This window comes from Peromyscus maniculatus, chromosome 3 (assembly GCF_049852395.1).
Source record: "Peromyscus maniculatus bairdii isolate BWxNUB_F1_BW_parent chromosome 3, HU_Pman_BW_mat_3.1, whole genome shotgun sequence".
NCBI lineage: Eukaryota > Metazoa > Chordata > Mammalia > Rodentia > Cricetidae > Peromyscus > Peromyscus maniculatus.
In genome coordinates, this window is record NC_134854.1 from 80730066 (window position 1) to 80746395 (window position 16330).

The 16330-nt window shown below is 39.9% G+C and overlaps 1 protein-coding gene and 1 pseudogene across 4 annotated transcripts in view; both read left to right on the plus strand.

The window, feature by feature from the left end:
• The window catches only part of LOC102909385 (broad substrate specificity ATP-binding cassette transporter ABCG2), a 123351-nt gene that overhangs the window by 75947 nt on the left and 31074 nt on the right, over positions 1-16330 (plus strand). For 3 of the 4 annotated variants that reach the window (XM_076566870.1, XM_076566868.1, XM_076566871.1), the window contains exon 2: positions 8268-8483. In XM_076566870.1, the coding sequence (XP_076422985.1) occupies positions 8287-8483 (197 nt within the window). In that variant the 5' untranslated portion in view covers positions 8268-8286. Of the gene's footprint in view, positions 1-6179; positions 6265-8267; positions 8484-16330 lie in introns of those variants that run through there. The other variant, XM_076566869.1, reaches the window with a different exon arrangement.
• LOC143272585 (U2 spliceosomal RNA) lies at positions 5419-5577 on the plus strand (annotated as a pseudogene).

Genomic DNA, 16330 nt, shown 5'->3' on the forward strand with positions numbered 1-16330 from the left:
GCCCTCTTGCCCTCAACTGTCCAAACTTGTGACTGGAGTCCAAGCTCTTTCCTTTAACCCAAGAAGGGAGAAAGTCCTCGACCATCTGGCCTCTCTAAAGTATCATTTTGTATGTATGTGAAATTTCTATGCAGAGCAAACCAAGCCTTGAACTTTTTCCACTTAGCCCCCTTTTACCTGAAAAACCTTTTAATATAATACCTGGTAGGGCATATGGTTATATGGGTATACAAATCAACATTTAGTGATAATAAAACATTAATAAAGCTATTTTATTTTAGATTTTATGGCTTTTTTGATAATTTCATACACAGTGCTATATTTACATTATTTCCACCCCTCTTTCTTCCCCTTCAACTCCACTTGTATGCCCTCCCCTCTCAGATTATTAACTTCTGTAGCTAGAGTTTTCCTGCCTGGCCCACAGTCAGGACAAATCTCTGTCACCCGCCAGTCCCACAGCCTCTCAGACCCAACCAAGTAAACACAGAGACTTATATTGTTTAAACTGTTTGCCTCATGGCTCAGGCTTCTTGCTGTCTAGTTCTTACATCTTAAATTAATCCGTTTCTATAAATCTATACCTTGCCACGTGGCTCATGGCTTACCAGCATCTTCACATGCTGCTTGTCATGACAGCGGTACACATTGTCCCCTCCACCTTCCTGTTCACTCAGTTCTCCTTTCTGTTAGTTCCGCCTATACTTCCTGCCTGGCCACTGGCCAATCAGTGTTTTATTTATTGACCAATCAGAGCAATTTGACATACACACAAACTTCTTTAATTGTATGTATGTGTATGTGTGTATGTACACAAAACCTGCTGAATGCATTGAGTGTTGCTCCTATGTATACATATTTAGAGCTGATCACTTAAGATTAGACAACCCATCTCTCAGGGACCTTGTCCCAGGAGAAAACTGATTCTCCCTCTCTCAGCAGCCTTTGATTGCCTCTAGTTCTTCATTTAGGGGTGGTGTCTTGTGAGATTTTCCCATCTACACTGGCAGGTGTTGTCATGTAGGCCTTGTTTGGATCACCATATTGGTGAGATTTCATGGGTACAGCCTTGCTGTCAAATATGGAAGACACTATTTCACAGCAGATGTCCTGGTTCTCTGGCTCTTACAGTCCATCCATCCCATCATTTGGGATGATCCCTGAACCTTAGGTCTTAGCGATGCAAAGAATACATGCTTCAGAAAAGACAGTGTCTTCAATAAATGGTGTTGGAAAATAGGTTGTCCACATGCAGAAGAATGAAATGAAGCTAGTATCTATGACCATGCACAAAAATCAACTCCAGATATATCACTTTAATGTGAAATCTGCAATGTGAAACCACTAGAAGGAAACACAGGCAGTACCCCCTAAAATATAGGTGTTGGAAAGAACTTCTGAATAAGATTCCATTTGCTCAGGAATTCAGACCAACAGTTGACAAATAGGACCCTGGATCAAAGACCTTAATGTGAAATCTGAAATGCTAAAACAGCTAGAAGAAAACACAACCAGTACCATCTATGATGCAGGTGTGAGAAATATTCCATCTGCTCAGGAATTCAAGCCAACAACTGACAAGTAGGACCATATGAAACTTAAAAAACTATTGTACAGCAAAACAGCCAGGTGAGTGAAGTGAAATCCCACTGTAGAATCTTTGTCAGCCATATATCTGACAAAGGATTAATATCCAGAATATATAAAGAACTCTAAAAGAAAGAATCAAGGAAACAACCCAGTTAAAGATAGACTATGAATCCGAACAGAGAATTTTCAAAAGAAAAAAGTAAAATGACCAAGAAATATCTTTAACAGTGTTCACAATCCTTAACAATTGGGGAAATGCAAATTAGCAGTGCTTTAAGATTTCATTTTACTCCAGGCAGAATGGCCAAGGTCAAAAACAGAAATGCTGTTGAAAATGTGGGGAAAGGAGAGCCCTTTGATACTGGTGCTATTACAAACAGGTTCAGCCACTGTGGAGATAAATCTATTTTAGAACAATTCTCTGATACACATAGGATTTTATCATTTATTAAAGACAAAAGCAAATTTGCACAGGAAATGGAATATGCTTATTTATTTTTACATGAATTAAATATTATCTGGGATGATCAATATTTTAATTTTATAATCCATAGTGCTGGAAATACCACTTCACATAGATGCATACAAAATAGCAGTAGCATGTTTATGGCTATTTCAGAAATGGTTGCAAATTCTGTTCTAATCTCAGGTCAAAATTCTTATCTTTTTTTTATGAAATTCAAGTCAGCACTCAAAACAGCATTTTAAAAAATCAAACATTTTAACACAGGATATAGTAACACAAGATGTGTTTAACAGAAGATATAATGATTAGATACTTACGAGGAAGAATTATGGCTTTGTTTTCTATAATTAAGCCATCATGCTTCTTTTAAAAAAGATTCACTTATTTTTATTTTATGTTTGGGTGTTTTTGCACAATGGGTGTGTATCTGTCACCTCGGGATACCAGAAGAGTGTGTTAGACCTTCTGGAGCTGGAGTTACACATGGTTGTGAGCCTCTATGTGGGTGATGGGAATCAAACCCAGGTCCTCTAGAGGAGCACACCAATGCTCTTAGCCCATGAGCCATCTCTCTAGCTCACCTTTAGGAGTAGAAAATGTTGTGTAGTAAAATTGTACCTTTTTTTTTCTTCAGTTTATGACATACAGTACTCAAATCTAAGCCAAGGTGTTTCAAGCAGCATGTGTTGCTGTTGTGTGGTGACGGCATATGCAGTGTTGAGGGCATGTGATGTGTTGAGTTCCCATGTTATGTGATGAGACATGGGAACTCTGCCAGAAAAATTATAGATTCATATGTGTTCGATTTTGATTTGAATTTATTCAGATACCCTTTACTGTTGCCAAACTGTGTGTGATCCTCCCCATTTAGTTCCCCATTTAGGAGTGTGTGTGTGTGTGTGTGTGTGTGTGTGTGTGTGTGTGTGTGTGTGACTGTAGAAGATGTGCATAAATAATAACCCCTTTCCTTTTGCTAATGGGTCTTTTGTCTGTCCTTTTGTATGTGTCCATGTTCCTGTGTATGCCTATATACAATCAGGCATGTGTATGGGGGGACAAAGACTGATGTTGGATCTTGCTCAGCTGCTCTTACTGTTTTGAGACAGAGTCTTTCATAGAACTTTGGGGTTGCTGATTTGGCTAGACTGGCTAGAAAGCCCTGGGGAATCCTCCTGTCTCCACCTGCTTAGTGCTGAGATTACAGGCATCCCTCACATTTTTGCATAGTTGGTAGGGAATTGAACTCGGGTCCTCATGGTTTAAGCATAAACACTTTACTTGCTGAGCCATATCCCCAATTCTCATTTGGTTTTTTATTCATTTGCCCATTTTTGCATGTATTTATCTTATTGTGTCTCTGTGTACATGTACACATTTTTGCGAGAACCACAGTACCCAAGTACCTGTGGAGGTCAGAGGACAACTTGTAGTAGTTGGTTCTTTCTTTCCACCATCTGTGATACGAGGATAGAACTCAGATTGTCAAGCTTGGTGGCAAATGTATTTACCCACTGGGACAACTTACTGGCCCGATTTGCTTTTTTAAAAGTCTCAGAATGTTATGCTTGAGCTCTACCACCGAGTTACACCTCAGCTTGTTGTTGGTTTTATTCCCTGGGTTTAGCTAATATGGGATGGTGAGAGGAAAGGCTTCTACCTTTCCTAAAACAGCCTTTAAGAAAACTTAGGGGAGGGCAGAGAGATTGCTCAGTGCTTAAGAGTACTGGTTGCTTTTACTAAGGACTTCTCGGAGACCTTCTCAGCATCCACATGGCTGTTCATTTACAACCATTTGTAACTTTAGTCCTAGGGATTCAACACCTTCTTCTATCCTCTTTTGGCACTGGGCACATACATAGTGCACAGACATGCATTCAGGAAAAACACCATACACATAAATTTTTAATAAAATAAAATTTAAAATAAATAGAACTTAAGGAACCAGAGAGCAGGCTTAGCAGTTAAGAGTGCTTGCTGCTCTTCCGGAGGACCCGAGTTTGGTTCCTGGCTCCCATTTTGGGCAGCTTACAACCACCTTTAGCTCCAGCTCCAGAGGATCCATTGCCCTCTTGCCTCTTTGGGCACCTGCTCACAAATGGCGCGCGTGCGCACACCCACCCCCCACACCCACACAGATACACAGATATAAAATGTTATAAAATCTTAAAGAAGAAAAGAAAATTCAAGGGAAATATATTTTTTCAAAAGGAGGACTCAAAGAGGGTAAAGCAATTTGGCCATCCAGGAGAGTCTTGTTCATGGTTAGTTGGTTTTAACAAAACTTCATCTCTCTGAGCCCTAGAACCTGGGGGCCTTTCTGGTAATACTCATATGCGACCTCCCTTTGCAAGCATGTCTGCCCTACCTTTCTGTACTAACTGGCCCTTATCTCTGCCCTCCTAAGCTTTCTCAGCATTTACCATACAACAGTCAGAATGTTCTTTTAAAACCACATTTAGTATTATGAGCCTCAAGTATGGTGTGTGTGTGTGTGTGTGTGTGTGTGTGTGTGTGTGTGTGTGTGTGTGTGTACTGTTTTAGTTAGGGTTTCTGTTGCTGTGATAAAACATCAGGATCAAAAGCAACTTAGTGAGGAAATTCATTTCACGCTACAGCTTGTAAGTATATCACCGAGGGAATCTGAGGTAGGAACGAGGCAGGAATTGGCGTAGCATCCTTGGAGATGTGTAGCTCCTCCTGACTTGTTCAGTTTTCTTCCTTATATAAAACTCAGGACCACTTAACCAGGGGCAACACCACCCACAGTGATCTGGGCTCTCGCATATCATCAATCAAGAAAGAAAATGCTCCATAAGCTTGCTCACAGGACATTCTGGTGGGGGAATTTTTTCAGTTGAGATTCCCTCTTCCAAAATAACTCTAGCTCGTATTAAGTTGACATAAAACTAGCCAGGACATACATTTTATATGGGTCTTTCCCTGTCTCCTGTCCTCAGATCACTGCCACCATGATGTGAAGGCCTGGAAATGTGTCACTGGGCTGGCTCCAAACCTACACTACTAAGTAGTCTTAGAGTGTTTTCAGTGTTGGATGCTTGAAGGTGGATGTGTCAGGTGACGGGCACATCAGAACCACTGGTCAATAGAAGACATTTTAAATCAAGAAATAAATTTTGAAATTAAAAACCACAGTTTATGTCTTTTTTCTTTTCCGTTTCTGAATTGGAATTACCCCCAAGTACTTGAGGCCTCCTCCTCCTTGTCAGTGTTATTATCTTGATGTTAATGTCAGTAAGTAGTTTAAGCCTCTTAACCAGTGGCGCTTGTGGCTGAGACAGAGATTGTCTCTCCAGAGACAAGAATGTTTGTGTAGGAAAACACATGTTAAGAGTCCAGCTCTGATCGCTTCTTGGCCTTTTGGCTAAGATCAAGTGAAGAGTCCAGCTCTGAACTCTTTTTTTTTTTTTTGGTTTTTCGAGACAGGGTTTCTCTGTGTAGCTTTGCGCCTTTCCTGGGACTCACTTGGTAGTCCAGGCTGGCCTCGAACTCACAGAGATCCACCTGGCTCTGCCTCCCGAGTGCTGGGATTAAAGGCGTACGCCACCACCGCACGGCACCAGCTCTGAACTCTTAACCCATGGCTACCCCTGCATCTGCCGGCATGTACAGTAGTGAACAAGTGGGCAAGTGTACCTGACTGAGGACAGAATCTACCTGTGTATTGCCCTACTTGTGTGTACTTTTCATCATATGTAAAACAAGTTTTGCTCTCTGATTAGAAAGCAGTATTTGATTAAGAGTATGGCAAAGAAGAGAAAATTCTTATTTTCAAAACAGATTATCATAACAGGCTATAGAGAAGAAAAACGCTCAGCTTACAAAAACAAACAAAAAGTGGGGTCTTAGTGATGAGAAAACAAGAGGACGAGAATTAGTGATGCCAGTCAACCCTCACAGAGGTGGCAGAAGTGTTGTAGAGTATTATTTTAAGGTGTGTTACTTTTGTTTTTATTGCATTTGTTTAGCTCTGTGAAGCTGTGTTACTATGTCTGTCAAAAACACCTGATGTTCTAATAAAGAACTGATCGGCCAATAGCAAGGCATGAGAAAGGATAGGCGGGGCTGGCAGGCAGAGAGAATAAATAGAGGGAGAACTCTGGGAGGGAAAGAAGAGTAGCCAGAGCAGGAGGAGGTTGTCAGGAGCCAGCCAGCCAGCTACACAGCCAGCCACGGAGTAAGAAAGGAAGGTATACAGAAATAGAGAAATGTAAATGCCCAAAGGCAAAAGACAGATGGGTTAATTTAGGTTAAGAAAAGCTGTCAAGAAACAAGCCGAGTTAACGCTGGACTTTTGTAGTTAAGAATAAGCCTCCGTGTGTGATTTATTTGGGAGCTGGGTGGTGGGCACCCCAAAAGAGAAAAAACAACCAATAACACAGAAGGGGAGAAAGGCCATGATACTGATGTTGTTACCCGTTTATCTATTGTAGATCATTGTCTGCTGCATGGATGATCTTCCTTAGGTTCTTTAGTTCAAGCCTTTTATTAGTGAAAATCTCACAAAAGTCTCATTTCCATCTTGAGGCCAATTTGAGTCAAAGGATACGTTCTTGATTCCTTTACTGTGTTTGGGAGAAGGACAGAAAGTGGCCACAGTGGCTGGTCACACTGGGGTTGGCAGTAGGAGATGTGATCGATGTGTTTACTTTGACATGCCTTGGTTTCTGTAGATGTGGATAGATTTACAAAATATTTAGCATAAAGCTGTAAAAATTTCTCCGTCCCTTGTGCCTTCCTTTTGATGCTTCAGGAGAATAGAACTTGGGCTAGTTGTTATTGTTTACTATGCTCAAGTATTTTCCTGTGTGTCTTAAGGGCCATTCTTTGGTGTGCTAATACACTTTTTAAAATGAAGAGAGCGGTAGATGCTAAGTTTGGGGTGTAGAAATGTTATTCAGAGATTATGCTTCTTGCCAGTTTTGCCTTGGCACACCTTTGAATTCCTTTGTATTTGTCCTGCTTGTTGACTTTGGAACTTCATTCTGACACTTGGCATGCTCATCTGTTTGGGAAAATACTGTCCAGAATTTCTTTAAATATTGATTCTCCTCTATTTCCCCTCCCTTCCCTTCCCAGGTCTCTAGTTAGATGTGTGACAGACTATCTTAGTCCTTTTCCCACCCCGCCCTCCTCTTTTGAAGTTCTCCTTCCACCTGGAGGTTCTTTTTCCTCCACGGTGACCCTTTTCACTATTAAATCAAATCAGTAAATTTCATCATTAAACTTAATTCTGGATGTTTCCTGCATAATTTTCATAGGAACCAAACTCCTAGAAAGGTGGGGGCAGCAGGGAAGTCAGTCCAGCTCCCCAAGCCCTTTCTCTCCTGTATCTGCACGTATAAACTTTATACATGTGAAATAAAACTCATGAAAAATAAGCAGAAAGAAAGTTCTTTGTGGATCTATGTTTTTTAAACATGAAAACTATGTTTACTAAACATAACATGTTAAATCTGTTTCATAAGTTCAGTTAACCTGAAGGTCTTAGTCTAATCCCATGTTTAAGGGGCTTTTTATAGTGTGCATTGTGAAACATTTTAAACTTGACTTGTAAACTTAAGTCTCATTTTTTGCTTTACAGTCTTGAATTTTTTAATTGCTCATTTGATGTCGTTAATAATAATTCATAATTTTCTAAGTTGTCCTAGAACTTAAATATATTTCCTCATTATGATTCTGTCACTGTAGACAGTTTGGGAAGGACAAAATAACCAAAAGTGTACAATCTACAGTCAGAAAAAATGCTCCTGAGTCTGACTGCTCAGCCAAGTCCACTTTGCTAATAACAATGTTATAAACACTAAGTTCAAACAATGATAAGATGAGGTATTTACCATGTAGTCTGAAGTTAAGTTTTATTATAAGCTTTTAAATCTAGACAGGATGAAAACTTACCCATCTTTTTTTCTAATTGCTTAGTTTTGAGTACTTCTCATATTCAGTTGACTACCCAAGGTCTTATTTCATAGGCATTTGCTAGTTAGTGGGAGTCAAAGTGATTGAAATTATGTTTGTTCCCTGTTACCTGATCTGAGGTGGTTCTTATCCCAGTGCTGTGAGAAGAATGTCCATTTGAAAAGAATCTACAAATTATAGAGCAGTTTGAAGACTTATTTTAAAAGTACCATTATCTGTGTTGATGATTTCGTTTATTCATCCTGTTAACTTACTGTTGCTTTTCCCTCTGTAGGAAGGCAGAAATTGAAAAGATGTCTTCCAGTAATGACCACGTTTTAGTACCAATGTCACAGACAAACACCAATGGCCTTCCTGGAATGAACTCAAGTGACGTGAAGACGCTTACAGGAGATGTGTTAAGTTTTCATAACATCACCTATCGAGTGAAAGTGAAGACTGGGTTTCTAGTCCGGAAGACGGTTGAGAAAGAAATACTCTCGGGTATCAAGTATGTGTATAAGCTCTTTAAGAGACTGCTGTATTTCCCTACAGTGACCTTTACAACAAGTCACCGGGAGCACTTCATGTATTTGTACCTATGTATAGAAACACATTCTTTTATTTCTTATGTCTAAACTAGGACATAAATTACTTTATCATTTGTTAGGCATATATTTTATTCGCAAAGAAACTGTCAAAACTTTTTTAAAAATGGTCTCATCTTTTTGAACTTTTGTTATGACTAGTAAGTCTTATGTATTAGTGGTAGAGATCTAACTTTGTGATTTATAGTGTGTTGATTGTAAAGATATAATTGTAACCTCAGATTTAGTTTTCCAGTCTATGAAACAGAAGACTTGCTGATATACTTTTTAATATGTGTACACTTTATATGCTGGTAGAAAGAAGTTGGAAATGCAATATAATTTGGAAGTCCTTTGATTTTCAAATACAGCTGTTTTAATAAATGACTTATTTATGGTTAGCAGATTGTAGTCGTCAAGGATTTCCTTAGTACTCTCCCTCCATGATACTGACAGGTAGAGGAGCTTGGGATATGGCTCAGTTTGTAGAGTGCTGGCTTAGCATACACAAAGCTCTGGGTTTGTTTCCCAGAACCACATAAAACCCTGTGCCTGCAAGTAATCCCATCACTTGGGAGGTGGAGGCAGGAGGATCAGAAGCTCAAAGCCATCCTGAACTACACGAGACCTTGTTTCAAAAAAACAAAGCTAGAAGAAAAAAGTGTAAGGTAACTGATTTAGCTGAGGTTATATAATTGAAGCCCAAAGTGATGAGGACTTGGGATCCAACTTAATGTTCTGTTTTAAAAGTACTTGGTAATCTGTGATATTTGTCCTTTCACCAAGCAATGAATTTATATTCAGAATATGGTGTTAAAGTAGGACCTAGAATGGAGAGTGACTGATTATTTCTGTAGAACTCATCACCACTCCCTCTTGGGTTGACATCAGGCTTGCTAATCTTTGCCCGATTTCCAGACAGTTGAGTTTCTAGTTTACCATTATGGGGATGGTAAATGAATTTGGGTTTGTTAAGATAGCTGCTTTTCTTTTCTGTCTTCCCCCAGGCTGCGGAGCATCTCTAAAAGTTCTTTGATCTGGTGTAACTACATGCCTATGTGGAACCAGCTACATATACCCACGCATGCGCGCAAACACACACACACACACACACACACACACACACACACACACACACACACACACACACATTTTCTTTCTGTTAATACCAACCTGCTTCCTCCAGAAAGCATGAAAATGATAAAATATGGGAGAGAATTTTCAGATGTAGGTGGCAGAAAATAAGGTCATGAGACTGGTTGGCCTGAGGCCAGGAGCACTGCAGAATTACAACTATCCATGGGGCCAAACCTGCTGTCATCCTTCCTTTGTTGTTCTTTCTTATGTTAGTGAATCCTAACTAAGAGAAAAAAGGCGAGATCTTCCTAGTGCAAAGCTGTTATCATTCATGCATAGGCAGAACTGACTTACGAAAAACTGATAATCTTTTTTGAAGTATAATAATGTAAGAGTTACGATGTAGCTTAGTGGTAGGTGGCTTGTCTATCATATGCAAGGCTATGGATTCAAAACCCAGTACCCACCCCACCCCCCACACACACCCTGCTGGTCACCTCACATTTGTATTGAAAAATAAAGATGATATTATTAGAATAAGGACTGTTTTAATAAATGTACAATACATACTGTGAGATGGTACTCTGTGAGTGTGTGTATGTGTGTTATAATTTTGAGGATTATACCTAGAACTTTGTGTATGCTACCCAAGTGTTCTCTCACTGAACCATTCTGTCAGTCCCCGGTGATTCTCTTCAAGCAGGTAATGACTGGATACACACTGAGTGTATCATGTGTTCCAGGCTTCACAGTGTGCTTGTGGTGGAATGGCAGGCACATTAGCAAAGGAGGAAGCAATTGTCTTAGTATCCCCTTGACTACTAAAGTAGAAGCAAATCTTGTTTTTTCTTATTTTTAGTTCAATTTGTATAGTTAAAGGGACAGCTAGGATTGTATTCTTGCTCACTCACATCTGGTTTGGGTTTGCATGAGAAAGGTCATTCCTCTGCTTGCAGGGTTTCTAACCTTTCCTCTGTTAGAGTCTCTGTAGTGCAGAAAGGATTGCTTTTACTACTTTATTTTTTTATTTGTGTTTGATAGTAGCATCACCATTAAAAATGGTTATTATATTCCAATAAAGCTGATGAGAATCAAATTTTCTTTGGATCTTGTATGAGAAGAAAACAAAGCAAAATCTGTCCATGAGAATGCTAAAGATTTTTCTCCATGGTGTACAGCCTTTTTCTTCCTTTGTCTCCATAATTGACACCTGAGCTTTCCCGGTGCTGAAGATCTCTGGAAGAGATCACCATCCCAGTGCATGTGTCTGTTATATAATTGGTTGGGTGGGGGGAGATTCATTATACTCTTGTGAAGATTGTTAAACAAATTATTTTGAAATAATTTCAGAATTAAACGTGTAGGAATGACAGTCCACCCGGTTTCTCTATTAGTGTTTCACTGACTTTGGTGCCATCCTTCTCTTTGGGAACCCACTGTGATTGGTGGTTTGGGGGACCCTTTTAAAACTAGACTATCCACTCGGCACTCTCGTATCTCCAATTCCTCTAGTGTAAGCTTTCTGGAAGGAAGGACCTTCTCCAATCTAATCATTCAGTTGGCCAGCAGGAGGCAGGGGGAACTGTAACCTCATGACAAGGGCAGTCATGCCTATGAAGATTCCTCATAGTTGACCAGCTGCCACATCCTGTGGTTCTATTCTTCTCCAACCTGATGTTTCTGTTTCATCCAACACGGTGTTCTATCCACTTGGGATATTAAAATTGATTACCTGGTGATGTTACTCTCTGTCAAGTTGTACCATAATGTCATAGTTTGACTGTTTGGACTTGACTGGTACTATGTGGCGGAGTCTCCTGACATTCTTCCAGAACCCTAATTCCTCACCAAACATGAACTTCTTATGAGTTGCCATCTCTATGATGACACCTGTCTAGGTCCGGCTACCACTGTGATAATGGCCAGAGAGTTATTTTCCCTGTTCACCATCTCATAGTTTGCAGTTCACTTGGGAAAAGCTGCAGCATCTCTCTTCCATTTCCTGTGGTGGCTTGAATAAGAGATGTTCCCCATAGGCTCATGGATCTGAACACTTGGTCCCCAGTTGTGGCACTGTTTGGAGAGGTTCTGGAACCTTTAGGAGCGGGGCATTGTTGGGAGAAGTAGACTGGCTTTAAGGGTTTATAGTCTTACCTCACTTCGTACATTCTCTGTTTCCTGTAAGTGGTTGAGATGTGAGCTCAGTTTTCTGCTTCTGCCTGTGTGCCTTCCCAGATGCTGTGGACATTTGGCCCTCTTAAGTCAAAATAAGCTCTACTCTTTTTTTTTTTTTTTTTTTTTTTTTTGGTTTTTCGAGACAGGGTTTCTCTGTGTAGCTTTGCACCTTTCCTGGAACTCGCTTTGGAGACCAGGCTGGCCTTGAACTCACAGAGATCCACCTGCCTCTGCCTCCCGAGTGTTGGGATTAAAGGTGTGCACCACCACCGCCCGGCTAAACTCTACTCTTAAGTTGCGTTTGGTCATGGTATTATATCGCAGCCACAGAAGAGTTACCAGCACAACTGGATATACTCCTGGATTTCTGTTTTCTTCACTAGCCTTCAGCAATAATGCATCATCATTTGTGTGGGAACTCCTTTTGTTCCTAATTTGCTTGCAGAACACCTTCAGGATAATTTCCACTTCTCCTTTACTACTTTGTAAGTAAATTTTTAGTATTTCTTTGGTACTGGAGGAAGTTCCAGAATTACTGATTATTTATGCTTCCTGTGACCTGGACTCAGCTGACGTTCATTTTTGTAGAAAATGGTCTTTACACCTGAGATCTGGGTCCTCGGCATTCTCTTTGCTGTTACAATATACCTCTGTGCTTTCTGAATGGGAAGAACTGGGTAATAGATGTGTGCTTGTATAGACACATGTAGACATGCACATACCGTTGTTTGAAGGTTCAGATGTGTATAGGTCTTGGTAGGTAGAATGAGAGGGAACTAAGTAGTGGGTGAAGCTCTGGTGAAGGAGCAGTTAATGGACATCTACTCTCATCCATACAAGGACTTTCCTAACTGTGCCTTTCTGTAGCTCTCTGTATGTAGATGACACATAATCCCTCATTAATATATCAATTATAATCTATGTATAGATAACACAATTCCTCATTAATGTATGTTATAATCTATGTATAGATAACACAATTCCTCATTAATGTATCAATTCTAATCTATATGTGGATTACACATACTTCCTCATTAATGCATCGATTGTAATCTAATACTTTACATTTGTTCTGCCTTCACATGTTTTCTTTACTCTCAAGATGTATAAAATTTAGCTGTCATTCTTTTCCTTTCTCCCTTCTATCTGGGGGATTAAACCCAGGGCCCTGGACATGCCGGACGGACATGTGTTCTACTACAAGCTACTTCTCCCGTCTTCATTAGTGTTAATGGACTTACTGGTCAGCTCAGATTTTCTTATTCCATCAGTCATATAAGTAATAATCTGGCTGGCTGTGGCTATCTCTTTCCACTTACTGATCGGCTCAGATTTTCTTATTCCGTCAGTCATAATTATCTGTCTAGCTTGTGGCTATCTCTTCTCTGTTTCCCTCCCTCTTTGGAGCTCATGTTAGTGTTGGCTGTGTAGAATTTATGTCGTCTTCCTGCTGAGAGAGGGAAGAAAAGAAGAAGTCTAACAGAAGCCATAAGGGAGTTGTTGTTGTTGTTAATGTTGCATTTTAGCATTTTGAAACAAGATTTAATGAATCCCATTACTTAACCTCAAACTCACCATGAAACCAAGAATGGCTTGAATTCCTGGTCGTCTTGTCTCTGTCCCAGGTTCTGGGATTAGAGATGTGCCACCACATCCCTCTAGTAGAAAGGATTAATACATTATTTGATTAAAAAAATAACAAATGAGAATATGAAATTTAAGTTTTGTGGACAGTTACTTATTTTCACTAAGTGGTTTCTGATTTCTTATTTATTAAGCACTCAGTTTAATATAAAGATGATATTGACTAATAAGATTATCTTAATTCCTTGCTTGGTTTGTTTTATTTTAGTAAAAAAAAAATGACTTTCTTAGAAGTTCCAAGCTGTAATCTTACCAGTCAGGAGGCTGAGAAAGGGAGATTTGTGTGTGTTGAAGACCAGTCAGGGCTACATAGTGAGTTCTAGGCTAGCGTGGGCTATCGTGTGAACAACCATCAAAAGTCTTAATAAGGAAAACATAGATTCCTTTATTCAGTAATTTTTGAATGCCTGCTAGGTTCTTTGTGTTATATAGATTTTTTTTTTGCTGTTCTTAGAGACTTTGTATTTTAATTAGGAATTCAGAAACTGGAGTATTTTCACTGTGTTAATTTCTGCTGTGACAGAGGATGAAAAAGATGTAACTGAAGTGACTTGCTCTGAGGAGGAATGGGTACATCAGAATTGAATGTGTGTGTGTGTGTGTGTGTGTGTGTGTGTGTGTGAATGTGTGTGTGTGAGTGTGTGCAAGTGTGTGTGTGAGCGTGTGCGTGTGTGAGTGTGTGTGTGAGTGTGGGCATGTGTGTGTGTGGGCATGCATGTCTGTGAGTAGGAAAATGCCCCTCCTTCAAAACTGACATTCACAGTCTTTGTCTGTAAACAAAATAGGACGGAAGGATTGACTGTTGTCCACTAAAATGCAATAAAAATGACAGAGCTCCTTCAAGGAAATTTCATTTTATGCATTCAGAGAGCAAAGTCTTCATGTGTCACAGTTTTTACTGGAGGCATCTGACGTATTAATGAAGGAGGACCACACACGCAAAGGCTGTAAAGCAATAAATAGGAGTAGGGAATGGCTGAGATGGGTGACAGAAGGGTGAAGGGTAGGGTGGGGAAGTTAGGAAATGGTAGGTCACAGCAGAACAGAGATCATCAGCATACACTTTCTATAAAGAGGCAGGTCATAAATATCTTCCTATCTTCCGCTTTATGAGCCATTCAGCAATGTTGTAACTGAGCTCTGCTTTATGGCATGAGGCTGATACCACTCTGAAAGCATAGTTACATCCAGGTCACACTACTGATGAAAGCAGGGAATAGGTGACCGGCTATAGTGTGCTGATTCAGGAGGACCCAGACTTCATTGTTTCATTTGTTGATCTGCTTGTTTTCTTGGCTTAATTCATCTCCTACAGTTTAAATCATTCTGGATTTCTTAGTCTTTGTGTATGTATGTATTTTTAAATACTGAAAGGGTTTGGTGGCAGTAAAGACTGACTGAATAAAAGGTTCTGTTCATTTTTGAAGCAGTTGCTAGGTAACTATTGATAAAGGAGACACATCAAGAGGTATAAATAGATGCACACTGAAAGGTTACCCAGGCATCTCTGCATTTGTATGTTGGACAAGCATGTTGGAGGGGTAACACAATAAAAGAATAAGATTGTTCTGTGTTACAACTTGAATGAGGCTTAATGACCTGTTATTATATTTGTCTAATATTTCACTGACAAGTACATCAGTTAACAAGCAAAGCAAAATGTAATAATTGTGATACATGAGGTATAACAATGAGTGGTGAGTTCCTCTTGTCTTTAAGCACAGTGAGACAGGTGCACTAGAGAGTTTATTGCTCATGACAGTGTATAATCATAAGGAAGATATTTCGAGTCATCATCTAAATGAAATAGTTGGCAGTTTTGACTTTCCACTTGGAATAGATGCTGTGTTCTCTGTGGAATACATCTTGACCTACTTACCAGTTCTAGGGGCTGAACATGACCCCAGCGTATTGGGCAGGCCAGCGTGGGCTCTCTTCCCCATTCCTGTGCAGCTGTAACGGGCCCGCCCTTAATTCTCCTTTCTCTTGTTCCTTTTCTTCATCCACCCTACTTGTCACCTTTAGGGTAAAGTTCATGCTTTCTTGGATATCATCCCAGTCAACATGGCTGTAATTTTTCAGTCTAAATATCCCTTTAGTTTGTTGAAAGAGATGGCTGTGTATTGTGTAAGTCGTTATTAAACACTTCACAGTGAAGGTGGCCACTTCTTCCAAGAGTATGTGTTTCCCCCTTGAGTCAGTAACACTTTTTTCATTGTTTCAAATTTTTTGTTAGAGAGTGTGTGTGTGTGTGTGTGTGTGTGTGTGTGTGTGTGTGTGTTTAGAGAGAGAGAGAGAGACAGACAGACAGACAGACAGACAGACAGACAGACAGACACAGACACCAGGTGAACATGGAGGTCAGAGGACAACTTCGAGGAGTCAGTTCTCTCCTTCCACTGTGGCTTCTGGGGCTCAAACTCTGGTCTTGAGACTTGCAGAGCCAGTGTTTGGCCTGCGGAGGCATCTTGCCTACCTGACACGTTTTACTTTAGTGTTAAGTACTGGTGATGCTTCATCCTAACACTGGAACTTCTATTTAAGATACTTTGACTTTTTAATCTGATTAGATTTTAGTAATGCGAACATCACTCACTGGTATTCTACAAGTGTTGATTGTTCTGAACCTGGCTAGGTAGGAAGTGGACAATTTAAAGATACTAATCATTAGTTTTACTCAAAAACTATTATGGACTTTATGTTGTTTTAAAGGGTGTAATAGGAATGCAGAGTCTTTGAGAATCTTCCTTCCATGTTTCCAGAATCTGTTATTTTAAGAGTCTTATATTAGAATCTTTCTTCCTTAGAAAAATGTAAATTGCTATTGCTGGGATTGAGTCCAGGGCCTCATGCATGATAAGCATGGGCTCTACCA